This window comes from Alosa pseudoharengus, unplaced genomic scaffold, assembly GCF_046254945.1.
Source record: "Alosa pseudoharengus isolate Yale_2024_CS ecotype anadromous, Long Island Sound unplaced genomic scaffold, YU_APseudo_1.1 YU_APseudo_1.1_scf_20, whole genome shotgun sequence".
NCBI classification, from domain to species: domain Eukaryota; kingdom Metazoa; phylum Chordata; class Actinopteri; order Clupeiformes; family Clupeidae; genus Alosa; species Alosa pseudoharengus.
Genome location: NW_027468664.1, coordinates 11,780,838 through 11,806,054, shown reverse-complemented (window position 1 = coordinate 11,806,054; position 25,217 = coordinate 11,780,838). Strand labels below are relative to the sequence as shown.

Here is a 25,217-nt window from a genome sequence, read left to right as displayed (position 1 = left end):
CATTCTCTGCATTCTCTGATGCCAGTGCTGATGCACTCAGCACATAACTGTATAACTGTTTAACCCCACTCTTAGATGAACAAAAGCAATCAACCTCTCTAAATGTAGAAGATTGGGACTGCTTTGTGCTATGTTATCAGTTCATTATTCTAGTCTAGTCTAGTCTTTTATGAAACTGAAGTGGTGTGTAGGGTTTCAATACAATGGGAAGTAGGTGCTTATAATTGCATTGATAACACTATTGTTGCTCTTGAGCTTGTATGGTGTGATTGCAATTGCATGGCTTTGTTGTCTTTAACCTTTCCAACAACACAAACGTTTATCTCAGAAACACATTTGCAACCAGACTGCATGTACACACTCACACTCACACCACGGACCCTTGGTAACTGTGTGTACTCATTATGTCAGCTACTAACATTGTTTCTGCTTCTTGTCTGCACGCAAAGATCCAGAGGACTTGTGCTGGAAGGTATGTACAACTCTCACTGTGCGTGTGTGTGTGTGGGTGTGTGTGTGTGTGTGTGTGTGTGTGTGTGGTCTCTTCATGTCTATGAAGGAGCAATTAACCCCAATGTAGCCTGAAACAGGTGGTTTATATGTCAGTGTGTGGACCATTGCCAGTGTGTGTGGCCTCACATGAGAGTCATTGGTCAGGACTGTCCTTGGTCCCCATCCCACTATATTCATCGTCCACACGTACACGTCGTTAGCAGGGAGTCCATTAAAGCGGAATAAATGGGCGATAATCACCTTTGCAGTAAAATTGATCACCGTCGTCTGTGAGCTCTAGTCAATCGCAGTGAAACAGGAAGATTGGTTTTACATGCCGCAAGACTCCCCCTACCAGCGGTGCATAGCTTTCCGGAACAGTCTAAGCCTGGCATGGCACCTTGAATTGTCATTACGGGCATCAAGCTCTTCTCGCCTGGTTGCTGCCAGCGTAACCCCTGAGCTCACGTTTGCAGTTATCTAGCGTGGAATGGCAGGTTATTGCGTGGCACACTGCCCTGAGTCTGATGTGGTGAAATTTGCCTGTGATTTTCTACTCTTTTGAAATCGAGGACTTATTGGCATGTGGGTTTTTGTTGCCCTGCTCGAGCTGGGAACTATTTAATATCTATCTATTATCTGTCTATCTATCGGGGGGATGGAGTCCATCCAATCATTTTTAACGTCCCGATCTGTGGAAATCTGAAAGCGCTTTTTCCTAAGGCAATGTGAGCACATCCATTCCACATCCAAGTCTAGAGGTGGAATCCAACTTAATATTTTAGTGTCTGTGAGTATGACAATATTGGGTCTGCAGAAATGTGGAAAAAAATGGGTCACCATTAAGATGAAAGTAACTAATTCCACGGTTGTCCTTGCTTACTGCCGAGGCAACGGGTAAACAAAACAATTTTGTTGTGTATGCAAAGATGCACTTTGCTGCATTTAAACAGTGAAAATGTTTCATGGCCAGACGTGCAGCTCTGTGACTATTTCACTGCCTCCTAACATTCCTATGTGTGTGTGTGTGTGTGTGTGTGTGTGTGTGTTAGGACGAGCTGGAGCATGATGACCACTGCGCCGTGTGTAAGGAGGAGGGCGAGCTGCAGCAGTGTCACACCTGCCCCCGCGCCTTCCACCCCGACTGCCTCCATCCGCCTCTCAAAACGCCGCCCAAGGGTGTATGGATGTGCCCCAAGTGCCAGAAGAAGGTAGACAACTGGAATGAGAACTAGAACAAGAACTAGAAAAAGAACTAGAACTAGAATGATAACTATAGAGGAATTATGACTGCCTGTCTCATATTATTGGTTTGCCTCAGTCTGATGGGCAGATTTTTAATAGATCCAAAGAAATCAGGACCTTCTTTGTGCATCTGGGTATTTGTGATCAGTACAAGCTCGTATTGTAGGCTGACGTTCTAAATATGAGAAGTTTGAATTATTTACGTCTCTCTTGTTTACAGTCCTTTGTCGAATTTGAAATAACATATAAGCTTTGACATATCAGACTACAAAAATAACTGGTTTTCAATGGGAATGTGTGATTAAAGGAGGCGGTATAGTGTGCATCTGACTTGAAATGAGGGATGAATAAGTGAAATGGATGAAAAGCCATTGATCGCCATCTTTGAAGTGAGGACAGCATAGAGCAGAAGCTCCTTTAATGGAGGAATTGTGAAAAATTGATTGAACATTCTGTCAGTGTCTTTTTATCTGGTTTGAGATGAAAAGATATCACATGTTGCTTGATTTGATTTGAACTTTGATTTCTTCGTCGAATTAGAACTAAACATCAATCCATCAGCCCTCAGGATTTAACAGTTGACAACAAAAAAACTCTTGATGTACTTACAGTATGATTCTGAAAAAGTGAATCATCACTCTTCTTATTTGTCCCGCAGGTACTGAACAAAGAGAATATGGCCTGGCCACACAACTTTGTCCAGTCATACGTTACACACAAAACAAGTAAGCCACAGAACTAAAGAAATAATATTTTATCTTCAATTTACACCAAATTTAAATGCATTTGGAAACTAAAGCACCCCCTTTCTCTCTATCTATATATCCCTCTCTCTCTCTATCTATCCCTCTCTCTCTCTGTGCAGTGAAAGAGGATGAAAAGAGGAAACTGCTGCGGAGGAACTGTGAGCTGAAGAAGGAGTGTGCTCACCTCGAAGAGCAGGACCACAGGCTCAGCAGCTCCCTCACAGTAAGTCCACTCCAGCCGGCCGGCCGCACTGGTCTCTCCGGCACATCCAAAACAATCCTACCAGCTCTGCTTTGGTCTTTGATGCGTCTCTAGTTGAAGTGGTCAGATCATGATGCAAAAGATGCCCGCTATGTCTGTTCACCAGAATTACGGGGTAGTCCACATTAACAAGCTATTAACTTCTGGACAACAAAACATTATACGTCTTTTGGGTGTGAATGCCTGTGGTTAATTCACCTTGAAAAGTGTATTACTGTAGCTGGCTGATGACAGGCATCCATCTCACACTGTTGTCAATGACCACTTTTGTTAATGGAAGAACCAAAACATTTTCTGTTCATTTGATTTAATTCGGGTTTATGCACAGACTATTTAGCCAGCTCATATATTTATATATTTTGGGTGGAGTGTCAGCTCTAATAGCATCTTCTCTTATATTCTGCTACTTTTATGTTCACTCGGACACTGAATATTTTATTTATGCCCAATAAGGCAACTCTTTATTCAACTTTGACACTTATACATCCTTCAGCATCTTAACATGCCCATTCACTAGGTGCAACACCCGACCGGGTCTGTGTAAACAGGTACACTAAAACAATAGCAGCAACACACTTGATGCTCCTCCGGAAATATACGAGCTGGCTAAAGAACCTTCCATGCATAAATCGAATTCCGGAGTATCTGTTGGTGTCCATACTGACCTGCGGCCGATCTCTTCCATCCCCTCCCTCCCTCTCTGCCCTCTAGAAATGCATTGACCTGAAGGACAGGCTGCTGGGACAGCAGCGAGAGACCCAGGCCTCTCTGGAGCGACTCAAGGCCCTCATCCGCCTCATCCAGCGAGACCAGGTCATCCAGGTCACCATGACGGCCACCACCACCACCACCGCCGGCGCCTCGCTCCTGTCCCTGCCCTGGATCAAGCCCACCAGCAGCGGTGGGGCTAACTCGCCTTCTGCCACCACAGCTCCCCCTATGGGCTCCAGCACGCTTCTGCAGAAGAGTCTGCCTCAGCCCCAAGGCAACAACTGACCACACAGCAGGTCACATGAGATCACATGCTATAAAAACAACACGCAGAGAGAGGAAAAGAGCAAAGTGTTTCTTTTTAAATTCACATGCATACACACACACACACACACACACACACACAGACATATTAACATATGCCCTGACTGATACACACACACGCTCACAAAGAGAGGTTTTAAGAAACCATGGAAACACCGTCACAAGAAGGACATATGCGATATTTACCTTGCGTGGATTTTTTTTTCTGAAGGAACTGTTATGTCTTATGATTATAAATCTAAAACTCACAAAAAAGAACAAATATATCCTTCACTCGATTCATAACAAGTATTTTTTGACTCCAACACCTACAGTGCTTAAGAGATTTTTTTTTTTACTTATTGTTTTTTAAAAAAAAAAACTGTTAATTTATTATCGTTCTTGGCCTTAATGTATTTATCGACTTTAAAAAGCAGATCACAGTGCCGCCATGGATACATCAAATAAGTATTTCCCTGCGGCCAGAGATTTCTTTTCGTTGTTACTTAAAAAAAAGACAGGAAAAATGACTAATTGTTCTACTTCTAGTGGGAGAGAAATTAGAGTAGTGTTAGTTATGAATAAACCACAGACATATGAGATGGGGAAGAGATGTACATTGATATATCGGCATAAATATTTGTTCTCGTTCTCCTATGAACAATATTTGCCATATGAATTCAGGTGAAGGGGGACTGGGTGGGATATGGGGTTGGGCGGGGGGGATGTTTCCATTGTGTATGTACGTACGATGCATATGAGCCTTCAAACAACAACAACAGAAAAACAAAAAAACAAACAAAAACAAAAACAAAAAAAAGAGAGAGAACGGAGAGAAGAAAAACAGAGAATAACTTTTTTCAGTATTAATATAGTCAAAAAGAACAAAGAACAAAGTATTTAAGATGACTACAGAATTTAGCATTTCTAGTGGAGAATTTAGTATTTTCATGAAGCTGCCTGTTGATAAAGGAGAGGAGTTGAAGTTTCGGAGGGGATCATAATGTACATAATGTTGTACTGTTCATGCAGGTCCTTTGTTTTTTCTGTGTTGTTACTGAACTTCATACTCAAACTGAGCTTTCTTTTCCAATTTTCCCATTCAAATAACATGTTTATTATTTTCTTTCCTTTTTTGAAGGGCCATAGTTTTACCTGTGTGTTTGTGATCTTTCACTCCCTGAACCTTTTCCCCTCTAATCTCTTCACCAGTACGGAAAATATGCCAAAAACCTTACTTTTTTGTACTGGAAAACTCCTACGATTCAGCCTTTTGGTTTTGGTATGTGTATTATATGTGTACCTGTTTTTTTTTGTTACCACTTTAATGCTGTTTGATTCAATTCTTTATTTTTCTTGTATGACTTTCTAACAGTTCAGCGTTTTTTCTGGAAGCGAAACTTGCTTGTATCAAAAGTGGCATTTTTCTTTTAAAAACTTTTGTATTTATTTTTAAAAAAATCTGCTAGTCAATACAAATGAACACTGCCTCAAGATCAAAAGAGAGTAGAAAAATCCAGGGTTTCTTTCTTATCACATTCTTTACTTTACAAAAAGCAAACAAAAACAAACCACTGGTTAACTAGAGTTTTAGTTGTGGGTGGGATAGTTTTGTGTGTCAACTTGTTTGGTCAGTCTTCCGGCTTTGCCCTCGAGATACAGGGTTTAACACAGTATGACCCACTGGCAGCAACACCAAATCCAACTACAGCAAAGTCCCTTCTTGCATAAACCTTCGGGCAGACTACGTCAGCAGACACTTTGTCAGCAAACGTCTCCCTCCTGGCTTTGTCTACATAAACAATAAGGCGTGCACATACATAACTACATAACCATAAACACATAGATGTTTATAGGCATTTGCAGAATGATATAAACAATGTTCTCAAAGTACAATTCCTATAATTAAGGAATTTTATATATATATATATATATAAAAAAAAAAACCAATTCATATTCATTAACTAACCATACACAAGACCAAACAGTTTCCATGTCAAGATGAACGCAAACTACATTTTTATTGTTTAAGCTCTTATCCCTGCATATAGACATGCACTGATGTTAGAAACAGCACTGAGATTTACTCATAGTATTTCTGGGAAGAAAATGCAATACGGAGAGCAAGACTAATGAAATATCCATTTGTCAAGTCTTTGTTCTCAAAAAAGGGTCACTGTATCAGGCCTTGGAAAACAACTTTGTCATTTGATTTTGTCATCACCTACCGTGAAATTGCAGAGACAAGAGCGTAAATGAGACACTGTTTGTAGCCCCAGGTCAGTGGCCTGTATCAACTTAACTTGTCTCTGTGACAACATAGATATCAAGCTCCTCAAAAGCAAAATTTTTGCTTTAAACACACTGACAACCTGAACAAAATCTCATAACAATTCTTAAATCATTTAAGGGCTTTGAAACATTCACGTCATACCATACAATTCCTGCCTTTCGTGATGACAGTGTTTCAAACGATCAAAACGCAATTCCAACAGGGGAAATTTTTTGATCCGAGCTTTTAAAATATTAATTTATTTTATTATTATTGTTGCATATCTTTTTTTTATGCATATCATTATTTAGGCCTTGTGTTCTCTTTCCTGTACTTCCCTTTTGACCTCTTTGAAACATCAACCGCACCACGGAGATACCGACATACTGACAAATAAGCGGCCGCAGGCTGACAAAAGCCGATACCAGAATGTACGCCATTCCTCCATACATATCATTCCAGTCCCAGCTCTGTACTGACAGAGAGGCTTCTTTACCCCCCCTCCCACCCGAGGGGGTTCGGTCAGGGCACAGCGGCAGTTGTCTTTGGAAGGGTGATCAAAGAGCAGGCTGATCAACAGCACTGATGACAAGCAGAATCTTTATGCCACTATGAAGCCCTGTGCAGCAGATCGGACCAAGTACAGACACTGATAGATAGAAGGAAAGATAGATCGAAAATGGGGGGGGGGGGGGGATTGGCCCATAACTCATCATTTACCCTATTAGGAGGTTCGTTCCAACCTCTGTCATGGTCCCCGCATTTCCCAGAATCTTCTCCGGGAGAAACTGTGCAGTGCTTATACAGATCTATTTTAATACACGCAACACTAAGTTGAACAGAGAAGAGAAGAAAAAAAAAAACCTTTTATATTCTTTTATCAATGAACAAAGAGAGTGGGAAGGGATACAAAAATAATGATGACAAAAAATAAGCATTTTTATTGTTTGCCAATTATGCATTCTGACTTAGCTTGCAACATTTGATATGTCCTTTTAAAATGAGGAAAACCAAGAACGAAGACAGAGAAGAAGAAAAGAAAACACGCCAAGTTTTAGATTGAAAATGTCTTTGGGACTGTTGAAGTAGTGTTTTCTTTTTCATTGTCATAAAACAAGGGGACTGTCCAGTGGATAGTATGTATAGGAAAGTGTTTGTCTTACATATGCCAATGTAGTTTTTTCTTCTTCATGATGCATTAAAAGTTGATTGATGGAAGTTGGTAAATGGTAAAGAGTAGTCTCAATTTTTTTGTACCAAGTTCTTACGAAAAACTGATTCGTTAATAAACAAAAAATCTAAGAAAAAAAATCTGTTGCGGTTGAGTAGCTTTGGCGTCTTAATATTGCATTATAAATATGTAAAATAAGTTCTTGCAAGTGGTCAGTAGTATAATTGGACCCCATACAAAAATTTTAGGAATGAAAGGCACAATAGCCTAAGTTAAATGCTTAGTTATATATACTCTTATAACTAGACAAAACAAACTCTGCTTGTCCTTCACATAAACCGATATACACACAAAGACAGATGGTAGAGAGCACAATTACACAACCCATAAATATACAGAGGAACATCATAACCATTATCAAGAGACCATTCACTGACAACAGTAGCACTAGGAGCAACAGCGTGAGGGTTTAATGTCTCCGTCTTGTGAGCATAATAACACCTTTCCTGCTAGCAGAGTGCCAGCTTGAGTAGACACACAGACCCAGGCAAAGCTCAATCACAAGTCTCCTGTTGCAGGAGGAGCGCCCCCTAGTGTTAGCACTCATACTTTGGCGGCGGAGATGCAGAAGAAGGCACTAAATCTTCCCTAATGCCCTCCGACAGCTTGGCTCCCGCTGTCATCCTCAACGACTTCTCCCTGTCAAAGCGGCCGACGTGGAAGAGGAGGAAAAGAACAGGGCGGTGTGACGTGGCATTCTTTTTCGAGCTGTCTCACTCTCGTGTGTCATCTTGAGCAGTCCCCCAATAACTATGGGGCTCTGTATGCAGAGCAGGTTTATCTTATCTTAAGACACAAACTTTCTCCAGATCTTATTATTGTCTGTGATCATTAATTCCTGGTAATGACAGGTAATGACATAACACTGAATACCTTTTTTGACATACAGTACTACAGAAGAACAGAAGGCACTTTCGTTCATGTCCCAAGGCATAACCTGTGGCTGTATCGAACATGTTAAGTGTTACTACACAATCCATTTGGAAACCCTCTAAGCTTACAAGCCTAAAAAACCTGATCATTCCCAACTTGCACAGACTTGTCTAGGCAACGCTGCAAGTGAAAGCACTGATCCAGTTGCTTTTTGATGTGTGACGAGAGCAAGCGATTGAGACACACTTGTGCTTCAATGGGCCGCTCACTGGAGACCCCGACAGATGCTTGATGTTATGAACCATGGCAAGGACCAAAGAGCTTTTGTGTGTCGGGTCCACAGCTTGTCCCTAACAAGCTGGACTAGGGAAACATGATGTGAGAAAATTAGGCGCTCACACAAACGCCCTGTCAGGTCTCTGTATCCGCTACAGTTAAAGTGTGACTACCCACCCCCACCACCTGACATCCCAGCCTTCAAGGTTATCTCCAGAGCAGCTGCAAGCGAGAGCGGGTTGCCATGGCAATAGCCGGCTTAAAAGGCTTCTTTTTCCTTTCTCTTTGTAGCATGCTCAGGTTTCATTTAGTGTTTTGAAAATAAAATAAATAAAAAATATACAATAATATAGATTTAGCACAGTGTTGCAGAGATCACTCTTTTGGAGACAAGATACAGTACAGCACCCTTGTATTCAAAAGTAAAAAAAAGAGCTATACACATATATACTTTTTTGTAACAAAATGAGCTTACAACGCCTCTAAAAAAAAAAAAATAGTACAGGTGACCCCATATAACAAACAGGAACCAAGTAATCAAACTGATCCAACACACCCTAGTGGCATGTGGCCCAGGAGGAGCAAGGGCATTTCACAAAAGTGGACGTGTGTGTGGAGGTCTCCAGTTGTCAGGTGCAGTTACTTTGCCGTGAGATGGGGGAACAAGGCTTTGAGGTGGCAGTGGGTGTAAGGGACAGCATGGGGTGGGTAGGTCACATCAGGGAAGCACCTGAGTGGCGGGGTTGCGGCAGCCGAAGATGATGTGGTAGTGCTCCACGAGCAGCTCGGTGAAGATGTTGAGGGGCGTCAGAGCGCTGAGCGACACCGAGCCCTGAGGGGGACGCGCCAGGTTCACGCCGAACACACACGCCAGGTTAGACGAGCTCATCTTGTTATGGACGCTCTTCTGAGAGACCTGGAGAGAGATCGTGAGGGCGAGCGACGTGTTAAAAATCGTACTTGAGAAAATCAGAAGCTCTAATGATTGGTATACTGTACACAACATTACATTTCTTAGCCACAAGAAAGTGTTTTGAGTGTGAGAAAAAGAGAGAACAAGCAAGCGAGTGTGTGAGATAGAGAAAGATAGATATATAGAGGAAAAGTGAGCTCAGAGGAAGTGTAGGAGGACGGAGAGAGGAGAAAAAAATATATATCAGCCTGAACGAGCCAAATTGACTTCGCCGCCCCTCGTGGCAAGTTTCACTTTTAGAGCAGTGTTAGGCCTTACAGGGCTGAGAGAGCAATTATTACATCTTAAACAGCACTAAAGGAGCACGAGTCCTTGGCAAGCCATGACAAATGAGTTGTGAACAACTCCCACACGACAGAGAGGTGGGAGCGGTGGTGATTGTGCAGCCCGACCTTAGTAGACAAACAGTAGCAGTGGGCCTAGTTATATGACAAGAGTAGCTACTTTACTAACTTCTCACTTTCTCCACCTCATCTTTCTCTCTTTTTCTTTGTGCCTGAAAGAAGTTCCCACCTCCTCTTCCTCCCTGTCCATTCCAACAGCCTGTAAGCCATGCAGCACAGGACGGGGTGTGCCATGTGCTCTGTATGTTTCATTCAAAACAGCTCTAGGTTAAGTCTGACTCAGCTTCACTCTATGTTATCTACCGAGAGTGCAAGTCTCTGTTTATCAAACAATTAAATCCAGGCCAATCCCCCAGTCTGGTAGTGGGTACCGAGCAAGCTATGATCAAGGAGATCTCAATGATGTCATGAGAAGGAAATAATTGCTATAATGTGATGACACACTCCCAAGTCCTTAAGAGTCCACCACAAAAAAACCCCCCAAAAGATCTCATGGCAGTGTGACTGGAGGAGCTGAATCACTCTCAGGGCTATTTTCCCCTAGTGGCTCAGCCTGGTACAGCAAGTGGGGTCACAAGTCAAATAAGACCACTTCTCTCAACGAGCTCTGAGAGTAGGCCCTCACAGCCACTCAAACACCGCCACAGAATTAATCTCTCTCCTAACGAGGCTTCTGTCAGACATGTAAAGACCCACTAGCTATAGCCTTAAGGGCACAGGTACTTGTGGAGCTGAGCTGGAACGCTAAACAAAGCTCCAGGCCATATCCTTATGACTTATCGGAGAGTGGAGGCTCTACAATTGCTGATACACACTTGGAATGCTTGGTATTGAGCTATGCAACATTGTTGCGGGTAGGAGCATGACTCTTTTTGACAGCATTAAATGAAATGGGTAACTCCTTAATGCTAAATGGGTAGCCAGGTCATTAAAAAATTGATGAAAATGAAACTCCAACATTGTGTTACTTGAAGTCGTCTCCAATGCACTAGCAGGCATCACTAAGAAGAGCAATAAAGATGGCTGACACCCTGGCCATCTTCTCCCTGGCGATCAAAGCCCTGACAACTCCCTGGAGTCTCAGGAACACTCAACACAGCTGGAGAGTAGAACCTTAGGGTGTCTGTGATGAAGGATGCATGGCTATGGAGTACCTCAGGCATCCCACAAACCTTACCCTTAAAGGTGTAGTCTACAAGTGTTAATACTGGAGCTCAACAGCCTATTCAATGACACCCCTACCTTCTATGATCTTGAAGCGATGTGTTGATTGGATACAATAGTGTATGGTTTGGCCAGAGTCCCTTTGTTTGCTTCTGCTCACAGAACAATGACTGAGGTTTGCTTTTTGAGCGAACATCTGGATCAGACAATTAGAGGATCTTGAGGATCAATTTGCTGAATTTGGCAAAAAGTGTAAAGGGTTAGAATAATAAACTGCACCTACAAGCAGCATCCTTCTCACACAGGTCCCAGTCCGAGAAAACTCCACAGGTGAAACACCCTTTCCGGCGACTGGTTCATGGAGCTACTGCACAAGGGAGGCCCACTGGATAATTAAACCCATACTCTCTCTCTCTGATTAAACTGTCTTGTCAGAGTGACTAATGGCCCCCATGGGAAGAATCTGGGGCAGATTACCACTGTAAGAGTCTGAAAGACTGATTTACCATTCAAGCAGCGTGGATTTAACACAGAGACACTTCAAGTGTGAAGCCAGGCAGGGAAACTTATATAAAGGGCTGACTTAAGACGTCTCCGGTGTTGCTGACGCTTGAATTTCAAAGGTTTACTTGTCATTTCATGTTCTTGGGCTATCTTCTGGTTTCCTCAAGTGTGCTATTCTAAGTATGTATTTTTATAACGTGGACTCTTTAAGAAATTACTGTATGGATTAAGCAGACTAAGGTATGAAAACGGATTGAACAGAATTTTATCCTGAAAACAAATGCAAATTGAGAGGCTGTTCTACTGTCAAGTGCTTGTGTAATTCATATTCACAAGCTCTTATCTTGTGCCCATACGAAAAACAACTTGGTCAATGTCTTTCATTTTCCTCTCCAAACACTGGGCATTATCATAAAGTAACAGAAAAGAAAAAAGCACTGCTACATTTTATTCCCTCGACATCCTCTTTCAAGGCTCAGAGAGCCCAGACACAGAGGGGGGCAGAGGGGGGCCTTGGCATCCCGCTCATCCCCCGTCCTCTCTCTGCTGGTCACCAGCTTGCCTCCGTATCCCAGAATCCCCTGCAGCTTTGCTCAGTCTTCTGTTAAAACAGACACTCTCTTCCAGTGAGTCAGGGGGAGATGGAGGGCTGCTCCACACGTCCTGCTGGGGGGGACAGGGGTAGGGGAAGGGGAAGGGTACGCGGGCAGCATGGGGTGTTGCACTGACCACAGCAGGGGGCCAGGCTGCTGCCCAGTTTGGGGAGACAACACCAGGACCGCTGCCAGCCTGCACTCAGCATGGGGCAGGACGGTACAGGACACCCTAAGCTGCTGCAGCCGCAATCATGTGGGAGGGGGGGGGGGGATTTAAGGTCACTTCACTCCACAGCACAACAAGGTCGGTCCATCGAGCGAGTGATGAACGCCAGGAAGATGAGACAACTCTCTGTTGACTTTCTATCCTTTCTCCTTGCATAAGTAGATCTCTAGCAGCACCCGAAAGAAAAAGCCTCTTTAGTTGCAAGATGCGTGGCTAATCTACCTGAAGTGTCTGGAAGCTCAGAGGGATGCAGTTCTGGAGCCAAGATAGCAGTTTTAGAGCCAGAATGGAAGTGGTGACAAGAAGCCGATACCGTGACGAATGGAATCTGGGTGCAACTGGATTTCCCAGGCGGGCGGAACTCACCATGTTCAAGAAGCAGACCAAGTACTTGAGCACAATGTAGTTGGGTTCAGCCAGGGATTCCACAATGCGCTTGCATCTTGAGACTCGGAGGCAACTTTCAACCCCTGGAAAATGCAAGCAAACAGACAGACAAACACAAATTAGACCGCTGTTAGACATTTACATTTATGCATTTAGATGATGCTTTTTATCCAAAGCGACTTACAAATGTCAATTATATTACAAGGGCCATTCCCAGAGCAACTCTGGGTTAACAGTGGAAGGGCACAACGGTGGAAACTGGGAATTGAACCCACAACATTTCTGCCCAGGTCCCTAACCATTACGTTACCACTGTCCCAGACGGCCTAGACTCTTGTCGTAGACTCAGAAAGACATGGTTATCCACAAGAATACCGGTAAGCTACCACTTACTGGTGATGTCCAAGATATGGTCATACAGAACGAAGGTCAGGAGGGGTTCGGGCAGTTCCCTAAGAAACGTCTTCAAGATGACAGCAGGAACATGGACATCCCCGTACTCCTCAAAGTTCACTGGTTTTCCTGTGGCCAGGGCACAAGTCAGAAAGTGGACAAGAGGAGAGGACAAAAGGATCAGTATTATCAGATTGAATATATTCAATTCCATGACCGCACCGTAGGGGTCATCATGTCTCTATTTTACACATTGACTAACACATGCAAACAATAAGAAAAGAGCTTAAGAGATTTGTAGTACCATGATGAAATCGAGCCCCTGCGGTCAATATCAACCAAACCAACATGCTTAAAAATGGAACTTGCTTGGGGAATTTAAGCCCAGGCAAGGTTAACTGTGTAAATAATGCATGCTGGGAAACGCATGGGGCCGGCGGGATCATCCGTCTGGATTGATCCGGGGATCAGCGCAAGTTAGTAGGGGGCAGATTGTGTGTGTGTGGTGTGTGTGGTGGTGGTGGTGCTAATGAAGTGGAAGCCGACTGAAATGGACACTATCTTAATCTGCAGCCCCCACCAGCGACACGCCCCCGCGTGATGCCATCAGAGCTTGGCCACGCGGGGATTGAGCTCAATCGATCTGTCCTTTCCTGGCAGCCAGAGATAAAAAAAGAAAGTGTGTGTGTGTGAGCTCACCTAAGTTATAGAGTTTCTTGATGTCCTTGATGAGCTGAACTCGAGCCGACCTCCTGAAGATGCCCTCTGTGTGCAGACCTGAGGCGGGTGGGTGGGGGGGCGGGGGGGGTTAGGGGATGAGGAAGGAGAGATCAGGGGAAGAGACGGCAGGCAGCTGTAGGCAGCTGCCGCTACAGCCAGCCTGCTAATAACACAACACTGCCTACAGCTGTGAGTAGCGCTAATGTTTGAAACCCTACTGCCCTGTTGGGATAGTGAAGGAAGCCGACTAGCCTTCATACGAGCTCAGCTCAGTTCTCAGGGAATTCATGAAGAGAGAAAAGATTAGCTAGACTGTACAGTTTTGTTCTCCAAGGTGCAGTCAGCAATCAGCAAAAAATTTGCTATTTTATCTATCAAATGCAACACATGTCACAATATAAAATGTCTGTTTGCCTCAGTCAGAAAGTGCAATAGAGGACAGAGGTCTTACCTTTCTGTTGGAGGTAGGACACAGTTTCACTCACAACTAGGGGTATGAGAACTCCATTGTTTTTGTCTCGGATACTAAAAAACAAGAGTATAGAGGGTGACGATGGGCTAGTTCATTCAGCACAGTTCATCTTATATGAAGCGGAACATTTGCATATGCTATGAGTGTGTGTGTCGGTGTGTGTGTGTCTAAACTTACTACTGCAGACTGACACCAAACTGCTGGGTGGGGAGGGGGGGTCGTGGTGGTGGGACTCTCACTGAAGGTGGCGGTCCTCCTTTCTGACTGGCCCGGAGTTTCTCATCATGTCTGTGGGAAAACATATGGTCGCCATGGATACCACAAGTGTGAAGGAAAACCAAAACGACAGATACTTTGCAACTTTGAGAACAATCAGGATTAAAAATGTATGACTTTGAATGGCTTGTGTGATGAAGATATATTAGTCACCACATGACACTATTAAGCCTGAGAATTATTTTCATTAGCAGGTCCAAAAGTGTTTTGAAGAGGCAATATTGTAGAAATAACATTTTACAAATAAACTCTGAAATGTAGGCTAAGCCAAGCAAAGGAAAATGTCAGTATGCAAGTCAGAATTTGAACATTCTGGATATTCTCCTTCATTTCATCATACGTCTTTTCTCCCCACTCTGCATATGACCCAATACTGGGGTGGAATGCACATATCCATCCTCCACTTCATTTCTCCATCAGCAATACCACACCATGGACTTAACTAACCAACCACCTGCCTCCTTTTCCCAAGGAGAATAACTGAGCCCTCGCAGCCCCCCCCCCCCCCCCCCATCCTCATAAATATTCAACAGTCAGGCAGTCTGACTGTCCGTGCTTTGCCTCTGAATATAATTGCCCGTTACAGGGAGGATCAGGAAATATCAATACAAATTAGGCCTGACAACACTAGGCTGCTCCAAAGCATCTGTTCCTAGGAGCAGTCTTTGCAGGCCTCTTGAGGACACACACGATGTGTCAATATCAAGCAGGGACACAGGCGGAGTGTCTTACTGCGTCTAACTGGGAACAGAATCTCATCTTGTTACTCTATTTAGCGCTGATTTTATTGAGAACACGAGCAAGCTCTGAGTCTGTTAGATACATGACTTTAGAGGATTCTCAGTGTAAATGGTTATTGCAGCTTTTCCTTGTGGGGGATTGCTTGCTTTCTCAGCAAGACTAAAAACTCATCACCTCAGCATGATAATCATGGAAATGATAGTGCTTTTATTGTACAGGGTAAACGAGACCGACATCATTCTAATAATGGTAGCATTACTGTTGCCACAAGAGTCATTGAAAGTTCTTAACTAGTTTAACTTTAGACTCTCTGTCACACACACACACACACACACACACACACTGATTGGTTAATGGAGCCAAACTATGTTGAAACTTTAAGTTGCTCATTACAAAGTCATTACAAATTATTATTTTTTTTGCTTGACATATATTTCAGAGGTTCATTTCTAAAATGTTAATGCTTCTATTTGTATTACTTCCACCAGTTTCACACTTCTGGACTTCTGGACACGTTTTGGCCCCAAAATAAAAAGGGTAATTTCCCTTGACATATATTCACACTTGACATACATTCAAAATGAGGCCAGCTTAATGAGGTGACATAGGGTTACATTGCAGTATCGGTTGACTGAGATTGGGATGAGGCTATGCCATCGTCCTCTGGAAGTATGATGATGAAATTTGCAGAAACGTGGACTGCCGGACAGACTGATCAGTTTCGGCTACCTTCAGACGGCCGACAATGAAACCCATACCTTTTAACGTCTGGGGGAACGATGAGCTGGTCATAGTCAAGGTGGTCTCTCAGTTCTGCCAGGTAGTTCACATAGGTCAGTTTCTTTCCAAACTTATGACTTGGAGAGAAAGGAAAACAGAAGCACTGGTTAACTGATACAGCTATATAGGGATTCCCAAACTGTGGTACGCGTACCCCCGGTGGTACGCGAGCTGCCACTAGGGGGTACGCGAGATGAAAAGGGCAATGGCGGAAAGGAGTTAAAAATGATTAATTAATTAATACTCTAATTAATTCATAAATAATACATAATTTCAAATCGGGTTATGATATGGAAACGTGAAATTAAAGGAAATCATTTGTAGACTCTATAATAGGGTATGTTTTCATTAAAAAATAAGCTACAAACAATAGGCTACACGTGATTTCCTGCGGGCAGCCAGAATATCTGGCGCGTTAGTTTGTTGAAGTATAGGCTAGGTAGAAGGCTGCGTAAACATGGAAAACTGGCTAAAAACAGGGACACTGTCCAAAAGGCCTAATTAAAGCGATCGAAGAGGAGAAGCGAGAGAAACAGAGCAGGACACAGGTAACGATGGAATGGGATGGGGGGGCAGACTAATGAAGGTGGAGATGGAGTGCAGGGGGATAAAAGAAAGAACGAGACAGAAAAGACTGCGCGAAGAAAGCGAAAGTATGATGGATTGGGAGACAGACTGCCCAAAGCCACAGTGCGTGGTCTGCAGTGAGATGCTACCTAACCATTCTAATGTGGTTCTCCGTGAGAGCTCATAGACCAGTTGCACATTTTGATTATGTTATCATGTAGGGCGGCTAATTAAACAACGATGCCTGGAATGCGTCAATGGAATGAGTTACTTTTTTATGTGTTGGATGTAGGGGTGTAACGGTTCATGTATTCGTATTGAACCGAAACGGTACGGGCGTCACGGTTCGGTGCATGAATTTACACGGAGAATACACGGTATAAAAATACATAAAACTCGTGTGCGGATTAATTAATGTCATGCGCAATTACTGTTACGTAGCGAGAGTTACGGGAGTTCTTTAGCGACACCTAACACTAATCTGTAGCCTCGCCTTAGCTCTGAAGCTCTGATTGGCGCCTATGTTTTTTTTTGTCAGGTCGTCGGTCGAGTCCGTCAGTCATTAGCAGCACTAAGGTTAGACCTACAAGAGTTAGAGGATCCGCTGGTCTCTTTAAGATCGCAAGTTTGAGAACTTCAGTTACAGTAACGTTAGTACAGGCGAAAGAGTGGTGGATAAGATGAAATTGTGTGTCGGCGTTGTTCAGCATTGGGTATGTGAGTGGAAGAAATGCTACACATATTCGAAGCCATCACCCAGATGATGTAGGCTACCAATCACTGAAACGAGGGGAAAGAAACTTCCCGTGCGCTTCAGCAGCCTTTGGATACACATACAAATAGGGCCAAAACCTATGGCTTAAATTAAATGATTTCGTAATGACAGAAAGCTATGTAAATCGCGTGGTAATTACCTTTATGTTGGGGTAACTTGTAACTTCTCACATGAGGAGCTGGTAGTGTAAGTGCAGACAGTAAAATAAAGTGACAACGCTAACCAGGCTAATAAACAAACCATGCTACGGTGAGTTAATGTCAAAGGGCAAAGTCACGTGACTTCTAGTTGTAGTCTGTTTATGAAATGAAAGGAGCAATTTCGTTTTTTAAAAAAAGGCAAAATAGTGTGATATTTTCACAGTTAGTAGGCTAGATTATTACTTTACACACAATGAAAAATATTGAGGCAAATTGTAGACCCTTCCATATACAACTAAACACAGATGTTGAAGGTCTTGCTTAAGTGGATTTTTAAAAATCATTTTCTATGTAATTTGCACTTTCAGAAATAAGAGATGCTGTAGGCCTATTTTCAGTTTTATAGCTGATTGTCTTATTTTGTTTACAAGTTACAGATTGAGTCTGGGCACTTATTGTACTGTTTAGCCTATCTTACACACTTCAGGCTGTTGCAGATAGCTCAGGGAAGAGACTGTATGACTAGGTGGTACAGCCTGAGACATGTACAAAAAAAAAATGCTTTCTGCATTTTTGTTTTGCTTTTCCCTCCATTGTACCGAACTCGTACCGAACCGTGATGTCCGAACCGAGGTATGAACCGAACCGTGACTTCTGTGTACCGTTACACCCCTAGTTGGATGGTGGGGGTACGCGAGCCGAGTCAGGCTGTAGAAGGTGGTCCGCGGGGAAAAAAGTTTGGGAACCGCTGCCTTAAGGCATTCTTCAAGAGTCAAGATACAGTAGCAGTCACAAGTCAACACACACCTTATCAGAGGTTTGAAGATGTTCCATATGATCTTGATGAAGTTTGTGGGGTGGACAACATACAGAGCTTTCAGGTTCTTCTTGTACCTGTTTAACACACAAACACACACGCACACAAAGAACTATAAAGTATTCTCCAAAGGCAGAATTTCTAACGGCTCTTTAGAGCGAAACCAACGTTGACCCCACATACACACAGAGCACTGCTGGCTGGACCTCCTTCCCACGCGCTTCCAAAATTTGCTCAAGTGTAATCTGCCTCATTAAGTGTGCTAAATTATTAATCACCCGATTTAGACATGCCCTCAGCAAAGTGTCTGTAGAGGAAGATGAGAGGGCTTTTAGAACAGAGGCTGGGGAGGAACCTCAAACACACACTAGTCTCAGGGGGTTAGTTAAAAAAGAAAAACGAGGAGTGCGAATGTGAGGGACTCTGTGTGTGTGTGTGTGTGTGTGTGTGTGTGTGTGTGTGTGTGTGTGTGTGTGTGTGTGTGTAAAAGCGTGAGCTAGAGAGAGACAGACACACTTTCGGTCAAACTCCTTGTAGGCATCTCGGAGCCAACGCAGAGAGGGCTTGTTGCTGCTGCGTAGGCCATAGTGATAGTAGACCACAGTGTAGTCGCTCTCCACATACTGGTCCAGGGTGTACTTCAGGTACCTGTTGACAATCACCAAATGCAGCACTCAGCGACATCACAGCAACAAAACATCCCATCAAAAAATCTGCATTTAGCTAAATCATCTGTACTGTACGTGTGTGTGTGTGTGTGTGTGTGTGGACCGCCACTGTGTGGACTAGGCAAGCCAAATGCAAAAAGACTAGCAAAGTACAGCTCCATTTCTGCAATAATAGGTGGTGTATCCATTTGGAGATGATAATGCCATGTTTACTCATAACCACTAGTGCAGACCTGTCTAAACATGCAACATACGTAAATCAACTGTACCTCTTTAGTTTTTTTTGTGTGTGTGTGTGTGTGTGTGTGTGTGTGTGTGTGTGTACAGCATCCACTCACTCTAGCAGTCGTTGGTGGTTAAGCTGATGGGAGGGTGGCATGCAGCAGCTGCTGAAGATGATGAGCTTCCGGCCATAGTTGTCATCACCTGCAGACGCACACAACAGAAAAGGCAAAACAGAAACAAAAAAGTTACACAATCCGCTCACCCTCACTAACATACTCTCAAAAACACATACACACATATACAGACACCCCCACCCTACACACACACACACACACACACACACACACACACACACACACACACACACACACACACACACACACTAGAAACTCTAAATAGATTGCATTACACAAACCCACACAGATAGGTGAAACTGGAAGGAGGAAGGCTGATAAACACCTTTTCTTAGAAGCTAGCTAGTTAGAAGGTGTGATCATGCTCATTTCCTGGTTTAGGAACATGAGTGGGAACAACAGTGCATTCTCTGTCCTCTTCCACTGTTAGTGTGGTATCACTGCACAGGCTGTGCTCACAAATCTCCTCTCCTGCCTACCCCACCTGCTCTGAGTCTGACACACAGCCTCTCATTGTAGCCGGTTAGCTTTTGCAGCCAAAAAGTATACACTCCACCTCCATGCTTACTGCCGAGTCATGCTGTTTTAGCCATTGCCTGTAATTAGGCTACTGTTGAATGTTAGTGTGTTGTTAAACAAAGATTTGTGTTTCCACATCTAAATCAATTTCCATAGTCAGAACATATTTTAATTATTTAATGTTATAATATGTTTGGTTTCAGAGGTAACACTTAGTTGCTTGTCTTTGGGAGTCAATTTTTAGATGGACGATACTTGACTGGACCTGTTGGAGTGTTACCGGTCATTTTTTGTTGCTCGCTGTAGCGATACCAGTGGCTCATTATTGAGGTGAAAGTGTGGCAAGCTAAATCATTAACATGTGAAACAACAGACAGGTTTATCTAGTCCTCCTGGTTTCAGTTCCCTTGCATGGCCTCTTGCAGAATCTCACAAGAAGCAGATCATTTTAATTTGACACCACAGACCACAAAACCAGAGTGAGAATAGCCAAAAAAGTAAACAAGGCAACCTGTGACTTGAAGAATGCCGTGTCGTGCTACGTCATAGTAAGGGTGGGAGGTGTCAGTGATGGCATCGTTGGGAGTACTAGCTGTGGGTCGCTCCTCCTCCTGTTCCTCCTCATCCCTCTGGAGCTCTGAATAATAACAATAACAACAATAATTGATCATCAACAATCACAACAGCAATAATCATTATCATTATCCCATGAAGGGATGCGAGGTCATGTCACTGCAGCTCACATGCAATACAATTATCGTGCATTTATATATTAAATGGATTACTACACATGGAAAAAATGTTTGACCGAGAACAAAAACTCAGCTATCCAATAGGGACTTGGTGGGTTAGATTTAGAATGTTCTATCCAGTTATTTCTGCCTTAATGTGAGCTACACTGCCATTTCAAATTTATTGAAGAGTCTGAATAGATTTGAATTACAACAGAAGATCACAAGAAATGCCTTCCAAACCAATAGAAGCCCCACAATGAGAGCCAACACGAGTCACGATGTATGACTTCATTCAAAATACAACAACAAAAAATGCTTATTCCTGGGATTGTGAAATGTTTACACACGGAGAAAGCGGAAAGTTTCCATAGCCTATCTGTGCGGCCTATCTGTACTTACTGAGCATGCTGGGCCAGGACGCAGCCTATAAATACTGAGCATGCTCAGAGGAGGAAATGCCCAGTGGACAGAACTGTTTATTTTGGTTTGGACAATGGCTATAATAGCAGACCTGCAACTCTGGAGAACCCTGACAAACTTGGATTTTCAGACAAAGGAAGATTAGAAGTTGTAAGCATGCACACATACCCCGCCCCCCAACTTCTTTCTATTTAAAAAAAAAAAAAAGAAGCTTATTCTTGTTTACCAACTGGCCATCTGATTAAAGATATCATCTGAAAAATTCAAAGTAAAGTGGTAATTAAAAGGGCTCAGAACGAGATGTTTGGGAGTTGGGGGTGTTGGTTCAGCATCAGCACATTCCTCAAAGCACTGGAAAGAAAAGAAAAAACGAAAAAAAAAAAAAAAAATTCTTTGCAGTGCCACAGTGCTATAAAAAGATACCCAAGGAGACGAAAACTCTTCTGTGGGTTAGTTTTCATTTCTTGTTGCCCGTTGCCACGTGCAGTCACACTTGGTGTGCTGTTGGGGCGGCTTTGAGAAGTCATCTGTGCCCTCAGTACCAGCTGACACACATCCTGACTTAAAGCTGAGGGAATGTCAGACATCGTTTTAAGTTGGCGGGGAAACACAGAGGTTTCGGTTTGCAGTTACAGTACTCAGAGGGGTGATTCATTTCCTGATTTCCTGCCCCACCAAATGCTAGTCATCTGACTGACCCAAGAGAGGCAAGGTCGGTCATTTAGAGTGGACAAGGGTGAGGTCAGACTGTGTTTTGCTGAGTAACTATACGGGTAGAGATGCGGTCATCCAAAATGTACGTGCCAAGTAATGGGTGACCACACATGGCAAGGAGAAATGAGTAAACCTATGGTGGTACACACTTGCACACACAGGGTTTGAACAGGGCATCAGAAAGCTTTTCCATGTACATGGTTTCGTGACAAACCTGGATATGTTTACTCAAAGTGGCAAACTTTCCACAAGAAGATGATTATGTTTTAGTTTTGCTACAGAGAATGAAGTCACAGGGCCCTTTAATGACAAGGTTTACTGCTTACTATGACTTCAGCATCAGGTTTGTCACTAAAACATGTATGCAGAATATCCCCGGGAAACTGTGGAAGTAGGCTTGCTAGGTGAGTAAGACCAATGATGCCTCACCTATTTCAGCCAGCTGCTCTAAGTCATTTTCTGAGATCATGGACATCTGGACAGGATTGGAGAAAGCTGGGGATACACAATACAGAAACAAGATGACTTACCATTATATTTTTTAAAACAAACATCTATCACAACAGCAATATCCTTCTGCAATAATATGATGGACATAAAAACAATCCATCACTTTGATGGCAATGTTTTGTCTTATACCAGGAGAAAGCATGGCCAAGAGGTAACCATGGTACATTTAACAATTAACATAGCCTACTGTACATAAAATAAGTGATGAGGGTAAAAAAAAAAAAGTTTATTAATATGGCTGATATAAGGCAAAAATAGGACATATCCCTTTTTAAGATCAATAACTGAATATTGTCATCAGGCCATGTGTGTATAACAGATTGGAAAGCGGATTGTTCAGGGATGATTATGGCATTCTTTTTCTCTTGACCAGTAGACCAGACGCAAAGAGCCTGACTTCTGCCTGCATCTAGTGAACCAGGCAGGAACTCAGGAAAGAGTCCGACAGGCATACCAACACCTTCACACAATAATAAAAAACCTGACTCCTCTTCTTGTCATTTAGGTTACTCAGAGCTTTATTGCCAGAATTAATTTCCACTTAAGTCTGTATGCTACTTTAGTCTTTCCCTCTCCACATTTACATAATTTGTGAAAACCTTGTTTCACGCACATCTGAAGATTAATGATATTTACACGCCTCGTCTAGGCCGATTTCATCAAGGTCTTCATCTGGTGCGGATAACTCACAATCAGCGATGACATTTAATTTGGACACTGGGTTTGTTTGGGCGCCTCTCCCAAACGGGGGTTTGTGCCTTGTTTACTAAATGAAAAGGCCAGAGCTACCTCCAAAAGGCCCCATGCAGCTCAACAGAATCCCATAAAGTCCTCCTTAACTCATGCAATAACGCCTCAGTTGCACCTGGAAGTTATTGTATAATCATAAATTCCACTAATGGACATTTCAAACTGCTGTTTTAATAACACATCAAAAACACAAGCTACTGCTAACGCATAGTGAGTGAAGATGTTTGAATATCTGCAGTCGATTAATTGACTTGACCTCCTCGGAGCTCCCACAACCGCGCAAATATGACTTCTAGCCTAGCCTGTGCCATTTTCTTGTAAGGGCGAGGGAACCTGTATCATGGAATTTGGTTTCAGATTGTCATACACCTCTGAACACCTAATTCGCTAGGCTATGCTACATCTAGGCAACTCTGTATTCTGCGTTACAAACCCGATGGATGCATGTCCGTGCGCAAAAACGAATAAGAGACATAGCCTACCTGTGCGTTGACGGGAAAAACTCACGTTGTTGTCCAGGTTATTACTTAGCAAACTCAGTCAAAATCTATGGTCAAAACTTCCTAAATAGCTTACTAAGTGCGCATGCTCACTGGGACTCGGTGACTAGACAAGGAAATGCGATTTACCAAGTTTTCCATAAAAGTTTGAGCATTATCATGAATCTGTGTCTGCTTCAATGAAACCACTGGCAGTTGAAGCTTGAAATGCGTTTTATGATCTACGGTGCGTTTTTAATTTACAGGAAGAGGAAATTGCCATATCCGGCTGTCTTGCCTATCAATTTCCTAACTGTATGATGTAGTCGCCGCTGATGCTGCTGATAACAGCACATTTTGTCCATAGGTATATATCAATGCATTTTGTCAAGCACTGCATACCTAACGGGTAATTCATATAGACGGAACTTAAAATATGGATTAGTCAGCTAGGCTGTTACCTCACCCATAGCTACTGAGGTGAACATAAATAATTAGACTAAGATCTTGTAAGGTTCTGTAGACTAAAACAGTCCCAACTAGAGAAGAAGCTCTAGCTAAACTTTGTAGATCTACAATTGCTTCTTTGTACTGAGGTTATGTCTAATCTCGGTTAGTTAGTTCAGCCGTTAAATGGTTGGGCCTAACACAGATCACTGCAATGTCGAGACTTAATTTGATAATTTAGTAGGCTATCCAAAAGCTCTGATAGCTCTCACCAACCATAACAGCAGGGACTTTCTTTTAGACACATAGGCTATATAGGCCAATTAACCTATATGACAGTTTAGTTGAAGTAGGCCTATAATGAATATGCAAATGTAAAGTTCAGGTCGAACAAGGGAGAAGTGAATATTTGTCTTGAGAAATGATCACCTGTCGTGCAATTTAGCTGTTTCATTCATCTAATGCATTTTCCAGTCGGTTTTTGGGGTCAGTAATGATATGGGGATTCTGAATCCTTTTTTTAATGGCTCTGAAATGTCATGTGGTGACAAACTCTGGAGAGAGTCTGACACCTGGTGGTCGAGTTGAAAAATCAACCAGTTGGTTTGCCATTATTCAAACCTGTTGTACTTTTTAAAGATTCAAGCATATTTGTTGATTGAACTTTTCTGTTATACATGAAATTACATTTTCTGTAAGCCTATAAAAAATGGTCAGGGGATTGTCAGTGGAAGAATAATTAATAGCCAACATTAGAAAGATAAGTATAATATAGCCTTTTATAACCATATTTCTAGATTCATCGTTCCAAGCCTGAAACACACACATCATCACAGAAAAATACATAGACCCATGCACAAAGAGAGAGAGAGAAAAATAAAGAGAGAGAGAGAGAAAGAGACCAGCCTCAACATCAGAAGCATTGTCTGTAAAAATGCACCCTCATTCTCCATTCTGATTGGTAGCATCAGAGGCATCACTTTCCCACATGACCAATGCTTGACCAACCACGCTCTGAAGAAGAGTTGGGGCAGCAACCACCTGCAAGCCAAGGCCAATATTCGCCCTACCTGACAGGCAAAAATTTCACAGAGAATACACAACCAACCCCTTCTATTTTTTCAGTTGTCTTGAACCATCTCAAAGTGACATCAAGGCCTCTTGAAGAGGAAAGTGTGTGTGTGTGTGTGTGTGTGTGTGTGTGTGTGTGTGTGTGTGTGTGTGTGTGTGCTCTTGTGTGTGTGCTTGTGTGTGTGCGAGTGAGTGAGAAAGAGAATATTGGAGGGGGACTGAGAAGTTGGCTGTCAGCATACGCCCACCTTCCAGAACAC

The 25,217-nt window shown here is 42.9% G+C and overlaps 2 protein-coding genes across 2 annotated transcripts in view; one reads left to right on the top strand and one right to left on the bottom strand.

The window, feature by feature from the left end:
- Positions 1-4,408, top strand: part of phf21b (PHD finger protein 21B) — an 83,230-nt gene extending 78,822 nt beyond the window's left edge. Inside the window, exons 11-15 of the mRNA XM_076297312.1 lie at positions 450-472; positions 1,545-1,703; positions 2,396-2,462; positions 2,603-2,706; positions 3,457-4,408. Coding sequence (XP_076153427.1) covers positions 450-472; positions 1,545-1,703; positions 2,396-2,462; positions 2,603-2,706; positions 3,457-3,741 — 638 coding nt within the window. The 3' untranslated portion in view covers positions 3,742-4,408. The remainder of the gene's footprint in view (positions 1-449; positions 473-1,544; positions 1,704-2,395; positions 2,463-2,602; positions 2,707-3,456) is intronic.
- A 2,538-nt stretch (positions 4,409-6,946) lies between these two features.
- On the bottom strand, positions 6,947-23,689 carry LOC143136089 (rho GTPase-activating protein 8-like). The gene is made up of 13 exons (XM_076296576.1): positions 23,443-23,689; positions 22,130-22,195; positions 20,344-20,469; positions 19,293-19,380; positions 18,803-18,934; positions 18,277-18,363; positions 15,966-16,064; positions 14,368-14,478; positions 14,170-14,243; positions 13,698-13,775; positions 12,999-13,127; positions 12,585-12,688; positions 6,947-9,327 (listed from the first exon to the last, which is right to left on the bottom strand). The coding sequence occupies exons 2-13, from the start codon at positions 22,173-22,175 to the stop codon at positions 9,130-9,132; spliced, it is 1,272 nt and encodes a 423-aa protein (XP_076152691.1). The 5' UTR covers positions 22,176-22,195; positions 23,443-23,689; the 3' UTR covers positions 6,947-9,129.
- Between the last annotated feature and the right edge of the window lie 1,528 nt (positions 23,690-25,217).

Bases quoted from the DNA above. Each gene is read 5' to 3' on its own strand.
- LOC143136089 (XM_076296576.1), bottom strand. From the start codon at position 22,175: ATGTCCATGATCTCAGAAAATGACTTAGAGCAGCTGGCTGAAATAG. The intron at 20,470-22,129 runs GTGAGGCATCAT...GTTATTATTCAG, and splicing joins AGAGCAGCTGGCTGAAATAG to AGCTCCAGAGGGATGAGGAG. The intron at 12,689-12,998 runs GTAAGTGGTAGC...TGCATTTTCCAG, and splicing joins CCATATCTTGGACATCACCA to GGGTTGAAAGTTGCCTCCGA.